The sequence below is a fragment of the Pongo pygmaeus genome, chromosome 15 (assembly GCF_028885625.2).
Source record: "Pongo pygmaeus isolate AG05252 chromosome 15, NHGRI_mPonPyg2-v2.0_pri, whole genome shotgun sequence".
In the NCBI taxonomy this organism is placed as follows: domain Eukaryota; kingdom Metazoa; phylum Chordata; class Mammalia; order Primates; family Hominidae; genus Pongo; species Pongo pygmaeus.
In genome coordinates, this window is record NC_072388.2 from 98,532,241 (window position 1) to 98,554,285 (window position 22,045).

The 22,045-nt window shown below is 42.8% G+C and overlaps 1 protein-coding gene across 1 annotated transcript in view; it reads right to left on the reverse strand.

Moving 5' to 3' along the window:
* SETD3 (SET domain containing 3, actin N3(tau)-histidine methyltransferase) overlaps positions 1-22,045 on the reverse strand; it is an 83,593-nt gene that overhangs the window by 52,157 nt on the left and 9,391 nt on the right. The window contains exons 2-6 of the mRNA XM_054447563.2: positions 16,229-16,339; positions 14,015-14,107; positions 11,685-11,833; positions 9,608-9,680; positions 8,649-8,905 (exon numbers count right to left, since the gene is read on the reverse strand). Coding sequence (XP_054303538.1) covers positions 8,649-8,905; positions 9,608-9,680; positions 11,685-11,833; positions 14,015-14,107; positions 16,229-16,331 — 675 coding nt within the window. The 5' untranslated portion in view covers positions 16,332-16,339. The remainder of the gene's footprint in view (positions 1-8,648; positions 8,906-9,607; positions 9,681-11,684; positions 11,834-14,014; positions 14,108-16,228; positions 16,340-22,045) is intronic.

A 22,045-nucleotide genomic window follows, 5' to 3' on the forward strand; every position in this document is an offset into this window, starting at 1 on the left:
GAGAAGATTCTAAATGCAATATGGGATTCTGGAAGGGAAAAAAGGGCATTAATGCCAAGGCAACTGGTGAAATTCAAACAAGGTCTGCAGATCAGTTAATAGTGCCGTACCAAGGTTGACTTCCTGGTTTAGATCATTAAACTGAAGGTTGGGTAAGATGTTAACTTTAAGTGAAGCTAGGTGAAGTGTATATAGGAGTTCTGTGCACAAATTTTGCAACTGTTTTGTAAGTCTAGAATTATTTCAAAATAAAAAGTTAAAAAACAAACAGACAAACTTCATATCCCCAGAAATACTAGTATCTATCCCTGGTGTGATACCTCACACTTAAGAGAAACCAACAGAATAGAAGCTGAATAGGGAGAGGAGTCCCATGCCAACTCAGAGTGACAATTTGGAATATAATCTGTGCATAAACTGGGACACTCCTGTATACAACCTCTGCCACCAGAGGAGTCGAAGTTATATAAAGCATATGTGTATTTTCCCTTACAGTGCTAAAGGACACGTAGCTATATACAGCGTATGCTACTGAGCGTCTAAACCCTTTCCGTGAATTTCAGGGCCTTGGGATCTTTAAGCTGATGCCCAGAGGTTTTCACTCTAATTTGGTACACATTCCTGAAGGCCTCATGTATTATCAGAGTTCTAAATGTAGATGAGAGCTTTATGAAAACATAGGCTAAATACATCTCTGGGAATTCACATCTTGTGCTATTCTTGTGTAGCTCTGTCGGAGGCAAGTAGAACAGCGGGAAATGTTTGTATTTAGCCACAAATCCACAGGATGCCAAGAACCAAAAGTGACATCTTCCTCTGCCTCTTGGCGGGCCCTGTTTTCAGAGACAGGCTGCAGCAACAGTAAGTTGTGAACATGGCTGCTTGTCTCTTCTGCCACTCAGCTCTAGCTAGGTAGGAGTTGCCTATTCGAGGAAGATGGCCAACTTGAAATTGCCTTACTCCATCCTGAAGCATAAGGCAGGAAAAGGGGGAGGCTGCTGCAATGATGCTTGCCTTGAAACAAAATTCATGGCAGTTGATACACATATGAGTTTCTCCATCTCCATACCTTCCCCTGCACCTCTCAAATGGTTGGATCAACACAAAAGAAGAAATCCAAGTAAGGTGTGACAAATCACTTAAGTGATGAGATCAACTGAAAAATAGTAGTAATCAATTTAATAGATATGCCTCTATTCTGTTAAACCCTGTATGCCTGCATTTACTTAAAAAGCATTACATTCAATCTCAACAACATATAAAAATGTACATGTCTCTAAGATAAGCTAATCTTCAGACAAGCTGGTGCCCCACGTCACAGCACCGGGCCCATTACATGGTACTGATTATCAATTAAACAGTTCATTCACAGGGTCTATTAATTTCTTTTTCATTGGCATAGATGAAAAACATCTGAGCTAATCATTCAATTATGTTAAGGTAAGTAAAATCTGATAGGATATACTTTGCTTTCACACAATTACAGTACTTCAAAGTAGGGTTTAAGCCAAACCCTACTTTTCCACTTATTTCTATCACAAAACTGGTCATCCATTTCCATGCAAAAGTCTGAACTTACAGCTGAACTTTGGTGTGTTCTGATCTGCTAGTATTTTTATAGGGTTAAAGTTGCAACAGTTTTAAATGCCAAGTTCAGTCTTCCACCATGAGCCCTCTCTTCTTCCCTGGCCTCTGTTTCACAAACTGACATAAATTTTAGCTCCATTTCATACAAGCCTCTTCTAGCCTTTGGCTCAGCCACAATTTCTAAACTTAGCTTCTGGAGTTTGGGTGGTAGACATTCCTCAACCATCAAGCTGCAGTATGACGTTTCACCAGCAGGTGCTGTATCTTTTTTCTTTTTTTCTTTTTTTGAGACAGGGTATGGCTCTGTCGCTGGATTAGGGTTAGGGTTGGAGTGCAGTGGTGTGATCACGGCTCACTGCAGCCTCAACTTCCTGTGTTTAAGCGATTCTCCTGCCTCAGCCTCCCAAGTAGCTGGAACTACAGGCGTGTGCCACCATGCCTAGCTATTTTTTGTATTTTTAGTAGAGATGGGATTTTGCCATGTTGCCCAGACTGGTCTCTAACTCCTGAACTCAAGCCATCCTCCCACCTCAGACTCCCAAAGAGTTGGGATTACAGGCGTGAGCCACCACACCTGGCCCAGGTGCTGTATCTTAATACAACAAATGCTCTCAAAATTCCTGGAGCTTGAGGCTTCTGGTTACACACTATCATCTGTTGAACACCTGAAGATGTTTGACATACATGTGTGTCAAACATCTCATGAAGAAGATGTCAAGAAGAAGATATTTGACATACACTGTATGTAGCCTTCAGGTGTTCATACAGGTGTTTTACATTTTACAATGTAAAAACTGGAAGGACTCCTCAAAACTCATAAAGCCCAAGCCCCTGCTATACACATGAGGAAGAGCAGGGGCCCAGAAACACTTTGTTTTTTGTTTGTTTGTTTTTCCCAAAACAGAGTCTTGCTCTGTCGCCCAGGCTAGAGTGCAGTGGCACGATCTCGGCTCACTGCAACCTCTGCCTCCTGGGTTCAAGCAATTCTCCTGCCTCACCCTCCCAAGTAGCTGGGATTACAGTCACGCTCCATCACGCCCGGCTAATTTTTGTATTCTCAATAGAGACGAGGTTTCACCATGTTGGCCAGGCTGGTCTCAAACTCTTGACCTCGTGATCTGCCCGCCTTGGCCTCCCAGAGTGTTGGGATTACAGGCATGAGCCACTGCGCCCAGCCCAAGACTTTTGTTTTAAACAAACTATAAAAGCAAGTTAAAGACAGAAGGTGATCTGAACTAAGGGCCCACACTAAAAGGTACTGGATCAAGGAAATCTGCTGGGAGGACAGAGCACAGGAAATTATTTTTCTAGTTTTTAGGCAACCACCACCAAAGACAGAAAAACAATAAATAAAAAATGCAATACAGAGAAATCGACATGAAGAGATGTATAAATACCAGAAGTTAGTACTGGTGCTTTTAGAATTAAAAACCCTAAAAGCCTGAAGCAAGCTGTAAGGTTGAATGGACTATTATCACTTCTCCATGCTCCTCTCCCAAAAACCAGGATCACCACCGGGGATGCACAGAACTGAATTGTGCTTGCTGTCACTCCCAAAGTACCCAGAGACAGGGGCTGCAAGCCATGGCCTGTAGACCTCCGAGCCAGCAGGCAGATCAGGGGGGAAAAAAATAGGTTTCAGTTCACATGCAGAGTTTGGTACAGGCCCCCAAGAAAACTATTTTAAATGGGAAATCACAGATAAAAATTGCAAATGAGGTTCCTGAATTCGGAGCACCCTGCCAAATGATCTGCAAGTTCATTTCTCTGGGGAGAGGGTCCCCATGACCCTGGAAAAGGTTATGTCAATGCCGAAAACAGAAAAAACTGAGAGCAGGTCACAGTAATGGAATATGAACTGGGAACTGATGTAATAATCCTCTCTCTCTCCCTGAGTGACAATGCACTGATGCGGTGACCTACTAAAAGGAGCAAAGGCCTAACGTCTGATCCTGGAAAAGCATGGGAAAGATACATGGTTTGGTACTGAGATGAGAAAATATGACACTCTTATAAAACAACAGCAATGCAATGTTTACATTTGTGTTCACTCCAATTTATTACTTAAGACTTTTAGAAGCGATGAGAACATTCTAAAACTAGAAAAACAGCTAGACTCAAAAGACAATTTTTTAAAAAGATAACTTTTGCTTAAGTGTGTTTTGCTTTGTCATGAACCCGCATTCAAAAGCTCTTAGCCCACAGCCTATTCCTTCCTAACTGTCACAGCAGTGCACCTCATTCTAGGGTGCCTACAGCTCCTATTCCAACAGGAACTTACTTTAAATCATTAGAAATTTTCTACAAAAGTTCATTATTGGCCGGGCGCGGTGGCTCATGCCTGTAATCCCAGCACTTTGGGAGACCGAGGTGGGCGGATCACCAGAGATCAGGAGTTCGAGACTAGCCTGGCCAACATGGTGAAGCCCCGTCTCTACTAAAAATACAAAAAACTAGCTGGGCATGGTGGCGGGTACCTGTTATCCCAGCTACTCAGGAGGCTGAGGCAGGAGAATTGCTTGAATCCGGGAGGCAGAGGTTGCAGTGAGCCAAGATCATGCCACCGCACTCCAGCCTAGGTGATAGAGCAAGTCTCCACCTCAAAAAAAAAAAAAAAGCTCATTATTATGTATTATCAATATGTAATGATCCCTTCAGCTGCTTAGTTTTACACATGTTAAGTGACTGTCACATTTTCTTCTTCTGAAAAAGAACCACACCTGAACTGCCCACGTGGTCAGCTTAATGGCACTTATTACAGGTAAAGACTGCGCTTTTCACACTGGAGCTTGAGACAACCCAAGGTCTTAAGAGAAAGCAGGGTTGTTTTCCCGCAATACCCATCTGACTTGATGGTAAGTCACTTAACATGGTTTTAAAAATAGCAAATATTATCATTTGCATGAATTTTTAAGATTTAAAAACACAAGTCCAAAAACCAACAACAAAAACATGAATCTTGGAAGCAAATGTTTTTTTTTTTAGACAGGATCTTGCTTGCTCTGTTGCCCAAGCTGGAATGCAGTGGTGTGACCACAGCTCACTGCAGCCTTGACCTCTTAGGCTCGAGCCAACCTCCCACTTCAGCCTCCCGAGTAGCTGGGACGACAGGTGTATGCCACCACACCTGGCTAATTTTTTGTAGAGATGGGTTGCCCAGGCTTGACAGCAACTTTGAGCTTGTGACGAGTCACTATGGGTTTAGCCCCTAGACTTGCAGGAATGTTATTTTTGGCCACCAGGAGTTTTGTTTTAGTAGAAAACACTAAGAAATACTAACATAAGATACCGTAGGGACAGAAGGAGAAGTGATTTAAAACAAAACAAAACAAAACCAAATAACATGGCCTGAGGGTCAAACACAAAATGGTAATAGCATAAATAGAGCATTTCTACAATGAGCACTGTGTGCTAGGCACAGCGCTAAGGGCCTCACATGGATCAACTCACTCTGCTTGCTCAGCAACCCTGGGAGTCAGGCACTCCATTAGCCCCCTTTACAGATACGGGAAGGAAGGCACGGTGACCGGCCCAAAATGGCACAGTTCTAAGTGGTGCTGCAGAGATTTCAGCCCTAGCAGGCTGGCTCCAGAGCCCACCCTCTCAGTTACCACATTGCACTTGCTGAGGGAGCTTCACCCCACCATTTCCACAGTTTCCCAGAGGAAACTGACTCCTAACAACCACAGGTGCTATAGCCTGGCACTAGGCTAGTTGCTTTGATACACAATCCAACTTGGGCTGACAATGGTCACACGAAAAAACAGGTCTTCATATTTTTATCTTACAGACTGGGAAACAAACTCAGAGAAGTAAAGCAACTAATTCCAAATTATATGTAAATAGCAAATGAGCTACACAACACAGGTTCGTCTTACTACAAAGCACGTGCTCTTTCCACGCAGCCACAGCGTCTCTCACTTGCACAGTGGATACAGCTGTTTCAACTCTTCCTAACCACACTCAGTCAGGACTGCCCGGCCCAGAGGCCAGGGTTCCTTCCCTCCCATCACTCATATGCTCCTTCCTGTGAAGTCCCCCAGCTAACACAGAGAACTGACCCCACCCCATCATGCATACTGCATTTTCAACACGCAATGCCAAGGATCTCAACTCAGCCCCTTACTCCAAATCTGCATGATTTTATAACCTGAATCTTAGGTTTACATTTTTTCAGTGTTTGTTCCCCTGTATTTGTATCCTTAATAAATCAAGTATCTCTAAACCTGGTCTTTTATTTGTAGGTTCTTAAAAAGAAGGGGTATGTGTTAAATGCCAGTGACCAAAAAAGTGCTCTAAAATACCTTCTCCTCACCACAGCATGCAGTTACAGCCAGGAAGGGATCTGGAATCAGCTAACGAGAAGACATTCTGAGAAAATGGTGAAAGTCACTCACAACCAGTGTCAGTAGGCCTCAGGCTTCCAATCATTAGGCGGGAAGAACTGTGATCTTCTAAATCATATAGGTATCTGAGGTGCTCTGTTCTGTATATAAATACAAAGCAGGGTTTCTCAGCCTCAGCACTTCCAACATTTGGGGCTGGAAAATGCCTTGTTGTAGGGGCTGCCCTATATGTAGAAGTGTAGCAGCACCTCTAACCTAGATGCCGGTGGTACCCCACACTCCCAATTCAAGAAGAAAAAATGTCTTCAGGCTGAGCGAGGCGGTTCACGCCTGTAATCCCAGCACTTCGGGAGGACAAGGCGGGCGGATCACTTGACTCCAGGAGTTCAAGACCAGCCTCGCCAACATGGCAAAAGTCCATCTCTACAAAAAATACGAAGAATTGGCCAGGCGTGGTGACACATGCCTGTAGTCCCAGCTACTGGGGAGGCTGAGGTGGGAGGATCGCTTGAGCCCAGAGGTCGAGGCTGAGTGAGCCATCATCATGCCACTACACTCTAGCCTGGGTGACACAGCAAGACCCTATCTCACAAAAGGAAAAAAAAGTCTGATATAAAATAAAAGAACTTATATGTATGACCAGACATATTTTGCTCTCCTCAGTTTCATACTTTTGATAGAAAAGTAACCAGTTTGATTTCTAAATCATGATACTTTTTTCAAATATTTAGACTGACTTAATTGCAAAAAAATATAATCAACTGTGCAGACATTTGATTACCTGGTAATTTCACGTTTGTATGTTCCATATTTGATAGTGGTTGACTAAATGTTTCAGTAAAGAGGAATAATTTCTTTAAAAAGATTAATGCTCTAAGAATGTTGTTTTTAAAAAGGATATTTGTATTCATTATAAATTATACAAATTGTTCTTATTAGTCATGTAGGAATTTTATTACTCTTGGGAAAACTTCTCAATTAAGAGTTCACCTTCAGAATGTTCTCTAATTCCTGAGATGTTTACAATGACACCGTTTACTACATAGAAGGTGGTATAATTTAATCCCCTTAGCATCTCAGCATCATCTAAGGCAGTTTATTTCAGGGGGTTATGAAGAGACCTGGCTCTTAAACAAATTGACAAAAAATGGTTCCATCTATACGAACAGAGTATTTTAGTGACTCACAGCCATTGAAAACCTCATCAAATTTTGAAGCAAAGCTGCACTACTTAGTTAATACTGAAGTAAACAGACCAGTTAATACAAAGAAACAGCCAAAGCTCATTCACGCCAAGTCGGTTATCAGAAGACCTGCCATCATCCTAGACCCTCCAACCTGCCAAAAGAAGAGAGTCCTCTCAGAGCAGGCTACCAGCGTTTGCAAACTAGAGGCACATTAGTAAAAAGAGCCAGCTTGTAGTTCATTGTCCAGCAAGAGAAAATGACAAATACTTAGACCTACTAAAGTCAGCTTAACCTTTAGTCATGAAAGATACACCATTGAGAACTAAGAAAAAAGTATAACCCTTCCAGGTCATGAAGAGCCAAACCAACCTTAGACTGTAGGACTGCAGGTGCACACTATATGAAGAAGCAAAGTTTTGATTTGGCTTCATCAATAGTTTTTAAATTAAGCCAACTTGAAATAAAAGCTATATACATACTGTATGACCATTCCTAATGACTTCCTAAAGTTTAGAAAAACCAGATGATTGATTTCCACATGAAGACAACAGTCATGTGTAATTTTTGACATATTTGAAGTGTTTGCTGGAGGAGGAGATGTAACTGAGTGTAACATTCTTGTGTAGTAAGCATGCTACAAAGTGAAAATAATAAATGGAAAGCAATATCACCTGTAGCAATGAAATGAGGTTACCACTTCTTGCAAATAAAACATAGCAAGGATAGACCATTTAAGGAACAACGAAATCAAACCGAATTCAGGTTGTCACACCGCCCAAAGACAAGGAAAGCAAGCAAGTAGTTCACTTGCCCACTTGTCACATCTCAAGAACAGCAGCCCAGGAGCTGACTCTTGAGTGATTGAGATTGTGCAGTCAGGAGAAGGAGCCACACCGCCTCTCAGTCCTGGTGGGGACTGTGGCACTGGCCCTGTTCCTTCTGACTGCTGTTCAACTGCAAATGAAAGATAACAGTAGCCACACCACCAAAATACAGAAAGGTGTCATCACAGATAATTCAAATACTTGGAGCCTTATAGAGATTTCTATGAGAAACTTTTACTGAGAACAAATTAAAACTAATACACAGTACATGTTGAAAAACATAAATGTTATAATTTGCTAAATTAACTGTCAATATTTTACACTAACATATATAGAAAAAAATTAACATTCATTTTCTTGAAAAATTTATACACAGAGTAACTTATTGCATTAGATACGCTTTAAGGCTTTTAAAATTTCATTGTGATCTTTTGTTTACAAAAAAACTTAGTGATTTCAATAACTCAGGAACAACTGCTGCTTGTATTAACACTGGACACTGATGAAATCAGATATATATATGTAACCGCATTTCATTGATATTTCTGTAAAAATAAACAATGAAATGTATTTTATATTTTCAATTTAAAAAGTAAAATGTTTAAGTATCCTTAATGAGACGTCAAATGGAATATTTATGGACTCAATTCCTCTTTCCTCCCCGCTCTGTGAAATATATACTTAAATCGCAAACAGCTGCTCACCTGGATGACTTTATAGAAGTAGGCATACTGTCGAGCTGTGTTTTTATACTGGCTGAAGACATCATGTATAGCTTGTGTGGACTGAAGATACCGAACTTCATCTTCTTCAAAGTAGAGAGGAGTGTCATATTCACTGGGGAGGGTTTGAATATAGGGCTGCCAGAAGGAGTTAGGGCTAGCTCGCTCACACAGCAAATGAAAGGCCAGTGCAATGTTTCCCATGGCTTGAAGGATTCGGTCTTGAGAATATAACGGCCCTGAATTAACCCAGAAGTTAACAGCGTTAAGTTCCACAAACTTCTTAAAAACTTCATTTAAATATACGTTTACAAATTACAGAAAAACTAAAAGGTCTTGTAACATTTAAAGTCAGGCACAGGCTGGGCGCAGTGGCTCACACCTGTAATCCTAGCACTTCGGGAACATTTAAAGTCAGGTACAGGCTGGGCGCAGTGGCTCACACCTGTAATCCTAGCACTTCGGGAACATTTAAAGTCAGGTACAGGCTGGGCGCAGTGGCTCACACCTGTAATCCTAGCACTTTGGGAGTTCAAGGTGGGAGGGCTGCTTGAGCTCAGGAGTTTGAGACCAGCCTGGGCAATATGGCAAAACCCCATCACTACAAAAAAAAAAAAAAAAAAAAAATTAGCCAGATGTAGTGGTGCACACCTGTGGGAGAATCATTTGAGCCTGGGAGATCAAGGCTGTAGTGAGCTATGATGGTGCCACTGCACTACAGCCTAGGTGACAAAGCAAGACCCTATCTCAAAAATAATAATAATAAAATAAAGGTCATGTACATCTTTTTTGTAACATTAAATGAAAAACACTTAATGCATATTTGAGGGGATACTTCGCCAGTCGAGAAAAACCAAGTATGATCCTTAGTGCCACAAAATGGAATTTTACATATTTTTGTCATTTGTACTTTGCCTTGAAGAGTCAGAAATTATTCTCACCCAACACTGAATTTTTAGCAGATTCAACAGTCATTAGTAATTTTCGTGGAACCCATAAAAACAATTCTTCTGCCTAGGGAAAAAAAATAATAGGAGAATCATCAAAACACGGTACAGTCTTCAATCCAACTATACCTACAGTCAGAAATCCAATCACACGTGAAGTACAACTTAAGGCTGCATATCAGCACTTCAAATAAATATTCAAATATATTTTAAAATGTAAGCATTTATCTTACAGTTAAATGAGGAGAAGTATAGCTTAAAATCCTGTTTCCAACAGAAAAACTAAAAACTACATATGCTGAGAAGTAAATAATCAAAAAAGGGACTTTCAACTTTAACTTCAAGCAAATATAACATTTGGAGTAGAGCATAAAGGTGTTTACTGTATTCTTTACTGTACTTTTAAGCTCTAAAACCAGACCAAATCAAAACAAAATTCCTGCCTCCAACAAAAACCCTAATCTGTCAATGTGAATTACTACTACTACTGAGTTTTGAAGCCAGAGTAACATTCCTTCCTCTACATACTTATCTTTAAAGCACAACAGTTACTAGTGAAATCACATGCCCAGAAGACACACTGATTTACAAATTTGTTTCCCAAAGCTTTTTCTCATTTTTTGGCAATACAGGATGCTTCCTTTTGCTGTGTCCTGTGTATCTACACTGCAAAACACATGCACATGGTGCTCCAACATGTGAGGAGACAGCAAGAGGGCAGCTGTCTGCAAACCAAGAATGTCTTCACCTAAACAGACCATGCCAGCACCTTGAGATCCTGGACACTCAGCCTCCAAATTGTGAGAAATAAATGTCTGCTGTTTAAGACCTCCTCCCCAACCCTCGCCTCCCCACAAAAGCACATAGTGAGGAAGTCCACAGCTCGGATCTTCTGGGCAGCATCCACACAAATACTGCCTTCAATCTGACACAAGAGAAGAACATGTGGCATCCTGCTTTCACCAATGTCAACTATTAAGTTATTTGTATGTGTCTTGTCCCTTACTATATAGATTATAAGCATCATGAAGGAAGAGACTGGTTCTTTTGGAAGCAAGATACTACCATTCACACAGTAGACATTTAACAGGTATCTAATATACCAGCATGTGATTTATCAATCTATCAATGAAAGGTTAACTACAACTTAGCCAAAAATGTTGCCAGAGGTTTGAGGGGGCCCAAATAACACCCTTTCCTCCACCCAAGTTCTGAAGCAACTGAGAGAGAGATACAATACAACAGATGGTCACCAAAGTATCACCTACTGAATCCCAGAATTAGACAGACTCCCCCACCTAGTTACAGGCAGAGCTGGATCCCCACCGCCCTCCCCACGTGTGGCCTGCCCCTGTAAAGCTTCCAGGGCAGAGAGCAGAGTGGAATGAATGCATACGGGCAACCAGCTCCTACCGAGAAAAAGGCCAAGTCCAGTTCTTTCTCCCAAACTTGGCCAACAAATGAAGGAGTGCCTCCTCTTAGAAGAGACATGAGTGAGGGGTGAGGAGAGGCCAGGCATGGCCAGTGACTGCTGCTCCCTTCAAGTGGAAAGAAGAACCAAGAACCAAGAGGGGAGAAAAAGCCCTTCTCCCTTAGCAGGTGGCTGTTTCTCTCTTCTCTCCCTATTGCCACTGGTATTGCCATTTCAGTGAGCTCCTAGTATCTTCAGCCTCATAGTCATCCATTTCAGACACTAGTAGGCATACCCACACCGCCAGTCCTCCACCCACTCACCTCCAATAAGTTACAAAATCCAAACATGAGTCCACCTCCTTATCTTTAGGTAAATCTCAAAATCCTGTGGGGCATGTTCTATGGTCTCCTAACAGAGGCTCAGAAATGTGAACTGACTTGCCCCAGTCACTGATTAGCAACTTGGCTCCCCAGGAGGATAAGGTGGGAGGAGCTGCTTAGAACATGAGCCCAAGGCCCTTCCAGGCTGCCTATCTGCCCACAGGCTCAGAACTAGAACTCCCCCACCACACGTCTACCTCTTCACCCTGCGCCCTCTACAGCACACCACAGTTCAAAAACACATAGACCCCTTGAGACCAACATTTTATAAACTCACCTTGATATCTCTTGTTGCTCTCAAACCAAAGCCCTCTTCTTTGAAGTTAACCATCTCAAAACCCTCGACAGAAGCCCCATTTTCAGAGGCCCATTTCATTAGATCAGGAAAGTAATCTTCTCTTTTTCCATCAAAAGTAACGGACAGACCTATATTAATCCATGTTTTAGAAAACAAGAGCTACTTTTAGGACACATATCATTCACACGTCTCTCAGAAAATAAAAACAGGCCATAACTAACACTGGAAATAGTCTTAACATGCCAATCTTGAAATCAAAACTAATCACCAGATGGTCACAGTACATACCTTAACTGGTGACAGGGAAGAAGAATTAAAATCCTAAACTCCCTGTCAGTTACAGTGAAATATATACTAACACTAGGTAATATAAATATTGACTATTAGGTACTATTAGGTTATATGACGGCAAAGGGGAGAGAGCTTCTATTACCATTACTATGATTTATAGAGCAGTTTTCTCCTTAAAAGTCAAACATGCCATCTCTCATATTCACATTTGCTTTAACAAAATTTCCATTAAAACAAAAATGAGTAGCTCGCATATGTGCACAAGCAGATATGGGAAACGATGAGCCCCACAGCCCTGATTCTAAGAACACAAAACTGTAGAGCTGTAAGCCAGAAGGCTGTAAGGCAATTTAAATGAGCTAGAGCTATGTGTATCAACATAAGTATAACACTAAATGTACCACGGTGGTTTTTTAAAAAAATCATGTAATATGACACCATTTATGTAAATTTTTCAAATATCAATTACAACCATATATTTTTATGGTGTTATTTACGAAGTAGAAAACATTCACAGTGAAGATGAACACCCTGCAAGGAGGGAGGGAATGGAAGGGGATGAAAATGTGAGGCTTTGGCTGTATCTGTGATGTTTTATTTCTTAAAAACAAATACAAAAACAAAACCAAGGGCTGAGGAAGGGAAAGGAAAGCTGACCAGTGGGTGAGAATAAAAGAAAGGACAATGAGAATACAACTTTGACATGTGCTCAGCTGGGGTAGCAGATTCTTAGGCATCTGTTATATTAATTTCTGAACTTTTCAGCATGTCCTATGTAGTCAAAAAGATGAAAAGACATGCATAGAAAAAACCATTCTGTTTGGATGAATAAAAGGAGAGGAACAGGAACTTTACTATGAGGAAGCTGGGTGTGGCACATAGCTCAGGCGCCTGTGGCCATCTTACCACAGCATAATTAACAGTCAACCTGATATGTGAAGAGGGCATGCTGGATATGCGAAGATACCTGCTAAATGGCAAAAATGACCAGAATGAGGAATATTCGAAGACGGAACTTACTATTCACTCCTTGAGAATTGGCAAATGCTCTACCCTCAGTGTCAGGTGTAGTAAACAGTATCTACGCAGAAGAGAAACTAAGGCGCTACCCGCTTGGTGACAAAGGATTAGCACAGACTCCTATTTAGTGCAAATAAACCCATTATGAACGAACCTGTTTGAAAACACGCATTATGAACTCACCATTTTGGAGTCTGAGACCATCTAAACTGAAGACTACATGTTTAGAGATGTATATGGAAGAGCAATGAAACCACTACTTAAAGACAGCAAATAAAAAACAAACCCTTTCCTGAGGCCCTTCACGACAATAAGAAAGGGAGTCTCAGAAGATGGCCCCACATTCCAATGCTTGCTCCTTAGGATGTTTTCTGCTTCTACCTTCCATGTGGTCCTGCATAATAATCTTTACTTTTTGTGCTTTACAGAACAAAAACAACAGGTATACTGAAGGAGCTTTTTCAAACTCACACTTAGCCCCATGCCAGCCTGGATGAGAATCATTACAATGGCGACTGCATACGTCCTGTAAAAACACAACTTAAGGAATATGACCACACCTCTTATTTAACTGAGATGTGTGTGAGTTCATCATAAACCTTGCTAATGCATTAACCAATCAGCATTTATTTGTGTGTTGACCATATACACTACATGCACTGTCCTGAAACTCAAAAGGAAATAACAGTATAAAAACCAGATTTAAATAAATACTTTATAAAACGTAAATAAATAAAATTGTGTCATTTTAGCACCCAGATACAAACATTTTATTCTCCTAAAGCTCAACATTCTCACCCTTTCCGAAGCAGGTAATAGCATCTCAAAAAGGGGGGAAATCCCGCTAACTGCCCTCTCTCCCAGTCTGCAAGCCCCACTACAAGACCTTTCAGAGTGACACCAATGATGCTGAGACCTTTACTACTCACCAACCCTCTGACCAAATCAAGTTTCTACATGACGTTATTAAAACACAGTTATCATTCTAGCAATTTTACCTTTTTGCTTTTTCCGTATTTTCTCAACTAGAGTCCGGATCTGCACATACTCTTCCCACTCTTTTCCTGGGCCAGGCGCCGGACTGCTGCATTCTGTAACATAAGAGACATGGTACTGAAACGCTTCTCTCTTTCAACTTAACCTACTAGTCTGCACAAGAAAAAGGATTTGGACTTTGTTGTTGCTGTTCTGGGGTTGGTTTACTTTTAAAAGACAGACATATGACAGCCATGATAATGAATGTGAGAAGTACAAGGCAGGTGCACTTGTCAAAGCAGACAAACCCTGGGGAATCACAAAAATATCCCCCACTTAACGTACCCGAGAGAGCACTGAGCGAGCACCTAGCTCACATCCACCTTATTCTTAGTTAACTCTTTTTAGAATATACTAACAGGAAAATCTATGATAAAAAGCTAAGCTAAAATGCAAACTATCCCCCCAAAACTCTTCTATATGGCAAAAAGAAGTTAATAGTAAAAGTTAATAGTAAAAGTCAACCTTTCTTTTTAGTTAAATCCCATAACACTGATTCCCTAAGGGAACCAGTTAAATTGGACATAAGGACAATTAGTCGACAAACATTTCACATCCATGTGTACGGCACTATATTCAGCAGTCTGGGGGAGTTGCAAAATGAGATGGCATAGTCACTGCTAAAAAAGAAGCTAAGATTCCACTGTGGGGCCAGGACCAAAAGACCAACACCCAAGGCTGAGGTGTGAGTTTGAAAGGCTGCACACTGGGCACCCCGCCTATTGGCAGCTCTTTCTTTTCACATAACTGCATTGGTTTAGACAGCCCGTTCCCACACTCCTGCTTAACCTCTGGGGCCCCTTTGCTCTCTATTAAAAGAGTATATGTGGCAAATAACTAACAATAACTACATACACGCTGAGTCTTAACTATGAAGGGTGGCCAGTCTTACTTCATTCTCCAACAATAAGCACTCACTGAGGCCTGGAACAGGCCTCAAAGATGAAGCAGCAGCGAGCCTGTCCTCAAGCTGCCAGAGGCAGGGGAGCTCGGCGAGGAATGGTCAGGACAGCCACACTCCATCGGCCAGTAGGGTCCAGGGGAGCACTCGAGAGGGACCTGACTCCAACTTGGCTGCGGCCTGCTTTCCATCTCAAAGGGAAAGCTGCATTTTTACTTGAGGTTTAGCCTGCCACATAATCTAAACATGGACAAAGGGCAACGGAGTGACCACAGCTACAGCCAAGGTACTAACTGCACCAATTCAAATTCATAATTTTAAAGTTACCAAATTACACTAACTTGCTAAAACAAGTAGAGGCACTTAATAGATATTTCATTTCCTTAAACCAAGAACTCTCAAACTACAGCATGTAAAAATCAGACACACAGCCGGGTGCAGCGGCTCACGCCTGCAATCCCAGCACTTTGGTAGGCAGAGGTGGGAGGATCTCTTGAGCCCAAGAGTTCAAGACCAGCCTGGGCAACATGGCAAAACCTCATCTCTACAAAAAAATTAGCTGGGCGTGGTGACACAGGCCTGTAGTCCCAGCTACTCAGGTGAATGGAGTGGGAAAATCACTTGAGCCCAGGAGGTCGAGGCTGCAGTGAGTCGTCATAGTGCCACCATAGCACTCCAGCCTGGGCGAGAGAGCGGGACCCTGTCTAAAAAAAGAAAAAAAATCAAAAGCACTGTTAATTGAATCACCAAAAAGAAAGGCGAGCCATTCCAGTGAGGGGCAGAGCTCTGAAGGCCGGGTCTCCAAGAGGCACGCTGGACTCCCCTGGGCTAAAAGCCCGTGAAGTACCTTCACACACCACATCTCACAAGGCCCTTGGCTCATTCGCTGAGACAGTTATTATCTATGTTTACCGAGAAGAACACTGAGTTTCAGAAGGGTTCAGTAATCTGCCAAGGGGCACACTGTGAAAAAGCAGTAGAGCTTCTTCTCGCCCACAGGTCCTCAGGGAAGACCATGTTCCAGGTGACTGTGCCATGGAAGTTCACAATTACTTCACCCAAGCCTTGTTAACAGCCACACAGTTCTGACAGGCATTTCCATCCTCACAGATAAGGACTGCAAGCCTGGGAACCTCTGTGACTTGCCCAGGCCCACAGCTAATAAGCTTGGACCTGAATACCAGCTTGTTTGATGCACACGTCCCCATTCTGGTGACAAAGAAGGAAAAGGCACAGCCACCACATCAAGGCAGGGAGAGCCCAGAGGAGGACTTACTCTGCAGCAGCTCACTGGTCAGGTTCAAGATTTCCTTCGGTGACACAGTTGCTGTAGCACCAGTGCCAGATTTCTGAGTTTTTACTCGACTCTTCTTACCCATTTTTCTGACTACAGAGAAGAGAAAGAAAAGAGAAAAAAATTACACTACCAAAGAACAAAATCAAGTAATAAAACATGTCCAACACACGGCAGTGTCTTAGTCTTCACAGGCTAAGATCTTACCTTACATATGCCATATCCTGAAGTTTTCTTCCAGAAAAAGAAATGTGTAGTATTAGTATTTAGAGGTTCTCAAATGGGGAAAAAAAAGTTCGTTCTTTTTCACCTACAAAAACTATAGTACAGCAAATTATACTCTAGATCTTTTTTTAATTACATAGATTTCACTGTGCATACTAACATATTCCAGGATACTAGAGAGATAAAACCCATGCATATATCATACACATATGGGCATAAAGACCTATATATTCTCTCCCCACTTTGCCTTAAAATAATCATTTCCCATTAACCATAACTGTATCATAAGCAATTGATTACACTCTCTGGGCAAATGCTGAAGATCTTTTAGAGCTGGAAGAAACTCTGGCGAGCTAGTCTAACTCCTGCATTTTGTTCCATGGGAAATCCCAAGTGCCTTGCCTGGGATTTCACAGGAAGCTGATGGCAGACTCGGGACTTGAACAAGGTCTCCCATCGCATTCCAGTGTGCCACACACGGGTCCTCTGTTTGTGGGCACGTGAGAAATGACAAGCATATTTTCACACGCAGATGAGACCATGTGGTATAGGACACACCATGGTGTCCTGGGTAAAGACCCTATGAGATAATGCTTGCTCGCAAGTGCTTTTAACAATAGGTCTCAAAGAAAGTAAGGGACATGGATGTGTGAAGAACAGGTGGGGCAATTCAAAGACAGGGACAGGACTAGAAGCGTGAGGGAAGCATAGTGAGGAAGGGAACCCAGCTGGAGAGGAGGTCTCTAGGGAAGCCTAGCGAGGCAGCCACTCAAGACAGGATGACAGTCACTGCCAGAGGAGTCTGGCTTTGATTCTCCAGAGACAACAGGCTAAGATGATGACCTAGGAAGATGGAGAAAGTGTCCAGCCAAGAAGCTGGTAGGGCAATCCATAAGCTAATGAATAACAAACCACCACGAGGATGGCCTCCAGGAGCCCCAGTCAGTTACACTTTATCTCAAATGAGAATCAAAAAGCAGACTTTGGTCCATTTGTTTTTTACAAAAAGTAGTAACTATCACCATGTGAAGAACTATGCTAGGACAAAGGTTTAAAACATATTCTCCCACTATACAGATGATCATTGACTCTGTTGTAACTGAGTCCATGCAAATATGGTCATGTGCTAAAATAGTAGGACATCACATCATTTAACAGGCTAACATGTGTATCTTCACTTATGTATCTAATGTATAAAGAATAATGTGTAACACATTAATCTAATAAGTCTTCTAAAAATCAGTGTAAAATACACAGTGTCAGTCATCCTGGAATAAAAGGAAACCAGTAAAAATACGTTAAAACTTTTGCAGCAATAAAAGGAATTTTTTTTCCATGATCGAAAGCAGAAAATTTAAGTGAGGGGAGGGCAGGATGACAGACAGCTTAAGCACCTTTTCCTGTGCTTAAGAACTGTCTTCTTAGAAGAGAAAAAAAGCTCCCCATGATTCTGGCTCACAGCCAAGAGCAAGGGCACAGCCTGGACACAGCACCTCCACCCTTCTGGGCATTTCAGCCCTCCCACATCTGCAGAGGGCATCTCTGGAGGACCATCGATCTTAACCTGAAAACAACTAAAACCACCAAGGAGTCTGGTAATAAGGACGTTAATCACACTTCCAAATATAGTGGGTCTGCTGGCTTGGCAGGAGGAGACGCAGAAGCATCCTGTCAGCAATGGCTTAGCTGGCCTCTCCCTTCAGCCTTGCCTAAAAGACCTTCTGCTGTGGGAGCCTGTAAACGAGACAAGAACGTCACTCTGATGAGGAGCTCCAAGACCCTTTCCCTTCTCTTAACAGTAAGTGAGCCTGTGACAGGGCTGTTCAGCACCGGCCCTCATGGGGTGCCCACCAACAGCTACAAAACCGGCTCTATTCACTCTGCCTGCAGCCCCTCACCTCCCCCAAAGTCTTCCCTCAGCGATCCACCCAACTGCAGTTGCTCATTGATGTAACAGCAGCTGTTCCCTGGAGCTCAGTATTTACCCTCTGCCAGGTGCTGGACTAAGTCAGAGCTCTTCATTTGATCTTCCTCGCACTTTAAGCAGTAGATACCATCCTCATCTTTCAGCTGACATTCTCAGAAAGGTTAAGTCCCTTCTCTTTGTCCAAGGTCATGCATCAGGTAAGAGGTACAGCTAGAACCTGAACCCAGAACCACTACCACACTGCCTCTGTTTAAATACAGATTAAAAAAAAAAAAAAAGTACATGGCAGCACGGGGTCTTCCAGATCAAACACCATGGGATATGGCCCCACACACCCCCACACCCCTGCCAGCAGCCACTCAGCCCACACCTAGGCAGCTCCAGCCACTTCCTCCTGCACCTCCTGAACGAGTCCTCATGGTTAGACCCTAACACTAGTCTCATACATCTCCCTGCCCAAGCCTGTCCCTGCTGCTTAAATCTACCCTCCCGCTGCCACCACCCTAAATAGTAGGAAATCACATTATTTAACAGGCTAACATTGCTATCTTCTCTTATGTATCTAATGTATAAAGAATAATGTGTAACACATTAATCTAATAAGTCTTCTAAAAATCAGTGTAAAATATACAGTGTCAGTCACCCTGGAATAAAAGGAAACCAGCAAAAACATGTAAAACACCCTCCCAGCAACACCAAGGGCTCCCAGTCCCTCTACAGACGTCATCATGTACCTCCTATCTCTGCCTCCCCGTTCACCCCTTGACTGTAATATTTTAGTCACTTATTCACAAACTCTTGGTTTTCTCTAAAAATGCTGTCCAGGAATCCCCTTAAAGTCTACCTGGTCCCCCTAGTCACAATCTTCTCTTCTCTGCACCTTTGCAACTCCTTGTATGTTCTCCATTATTGCTGGGCCCCACTGTACTAAAAGACTTGCTCACATACCAGCATCCCTTCAGATAACAGGCTCCTTGAGGACATACAGCCTAGGCCTCAACACATGGCAGGTGCTACACAGAGGATGCCACCCTGAGCTCCCAGGGAAAAGCATCTGCACAGGTCTTAGGTCAGGTTACAATCTCCATTTCCGAAGCTTCTACCCAGGTTTCCATCCCCTTGGAACAGAAAGGAAATGTCTAATTCCTGCTCCACGTGACAGACCATTAAAAATAGGGTTACAATGATTTGAAAACAAAATACATTCCATTGACAGTAATTCTACAGTCGAGTACTTGTAACTCCAATTGTTCTCAAGATTTCTTTTTTAAGCCAGAAAACTGCTGGCTTTTAGAAATGAGTAATAGGTGTATAAATACCCCAGAGGTGTAACTTCAAAACACACCAGTACATTAACCCCTGGGAGGGCAGATATGCTAGAACGCAATCTTCAAAAGTCCTGTTGGGTGATGTTTATGCAGTCACTGAAGCCACTCCTAGCTAAGACCCTCATCTCCAGCTCTTTCAATCCCTTCGTGATTCATTTCCCTGCCTACAAGTCCTCCCCCACCACAATGTCAACAGTCAGCCTTAATAAATTGAGGTATAAAATACAAACTGCATAGGCTGGGCGTAGTGGCTCACGCCTATAATCCTAGCACTTTGGGAGGCCAAGGCAGGTGGATTGCTTGATCCCAGGAGTTCGAGACCAGCCTGGAAAACATGGCGAAACCTTGTCTCTACAAAACAATATAAAAATTAGCTGGACACAGTGGTGCAAGCCTGTATTCCCCAGATACTCAGGAGGCTCAGGTGGGAGGATCCCCTCAGCCCAGGAGGCAGAGGCTGCAATGAGCTGTGATGGCGTCACTGCATTCCAGCCCGGGCAACAGAGGGAGACCCTGACTAAAAAAAAAAGAAACCTACAAACCGCATAGTGCACGAATTCATGGACTCATCTTCATGCATGCAAGGCCCCACCCTTGCAGAAGGCAGCAAACACACCAGTCCTTGACAGCAGTCCTGATGAACCCTTTCACAACCAGTCCTTCCCCCAGTAGCCCACATTTCAACTTCTATTACCATCGATTAGTTTTGCCTATTCTTAAACTTCATATAAGTGGAATTCTACACTGTGTAGGTTTCTTTCGCTCACACGTCTTTCCACATCTCACAGGATAATGCGTAACCTCCCTAGCAAGGTCTTCGAGGACTGAACTGCCTCACCCCATTTTACATGTCCAGCTTCATCCTACCTTTACACAACACAGCTCCAGGGGACTGCTCATGTTCCTCCCTTTTTCTGGAACGCAGCTACCCCACTGCCTGTCCCCTTGTCTTCTCCTGGCAAGATTTTTCACATACTTCGAGGCTCTACCAAAATGTACCCTGTGGCATTAAGGGAAACTCTAGACTCTTCCATGCAACCCTCATGCCCAACAAAGTCAGTAAGAAAGGGTCAAACTCAAGGTTATTACAGACGCTAAAGAGTTGGCTTATATTGGGATTCTGTCTTTCGGCAACCTCTTTGGGCTGTTTCTCTCCCGTGGGGATACAGGCTGTAAGGTAGAAAAAGTGGCTAGCCTAGGTTAGGCAGAAAGAATCTTGTCTTAATTAAGGATGGGGGCAGGGGGGCTGCCTATCCTTCTTCCAGTAAATGTATCTCCCTAGGGCACAGGATCCCAGACCCTAGCCATCTCCTCAATCTGCTCCCCCAAAAAACAAGTCTCCAGGGCTCTTCCAGTAAGCCTCCCCCATCGGCTGGGTCTACCCTGTCCGAGGGCTCTCCTCAGTCCCCTGTACCCTGAATCCCAGGCAGTCGGGCGTGAACTTAAGTCACTGAAGGCAAGTGTTTCTCGGTACCAGTTCTGTAACCCATCTACTATGAACTTGGAACGATCACTGTCTGTAAGATTTCTTTGTCTCTGGGTTCAGTATGGTTTGGCACTAATTCTAGTATTTGTGGGACACCCCTAACTCAAAGCACCTTGAAGGCAGATGCCCTATATGTAGTTCGTTCAGCCCTAAAACATCAGGTTTTCCTGTGAGTTTGCCAGCTCCCCACATCCCACCTTCCCTCAGCCCCTTGGCCTGGCTGTCATTCCCTGACATACATGCTCTTCGCTCTGTTACTTTAGCCGAAATGCCCTGATCCCTTGATGAGTATGTCAGGGTCCTCCACCTAAAATTTACCTGGCTAAAACACCACCTCACTAACAAGGTCTCCTCACCACACTTCCACAGCACAGTCCCTGAACCTCTGTGACCTCACCCACCGCAGTCTAAACTCTTTTACCCACTGTCTTGTGGCAGAAAAAAAACCCAAAGCTTCCATCTCTATATTACCCATAGAGTCTAATATAGTGTCACAGACACACAGAAGGTCAAAATTTGTTGAGTAAAAGAAAATCTTTGGATAGTATATTTGAATATATTGGTGTTACCAATTTTCACATTGCTCCCAACAGTGATTAAACAGTTGTCAAAATAAAACATTTACTGAATATTTAATTCTACTAATGAACTATGATAACTCTTAGAAGTAAAAATATAAATTTATATACAGAGATGTAGTTAATTAGAGATAGATTGGCCATACCATGAAGGACAGGGGTTAGGGTTAAGCTTATGTAATATCACACTTAAAAAACGGTTCTGTGGGGCATAGTGGCACATGCCTATCATCCCAGGTGCTCAGGAGGCTGAGG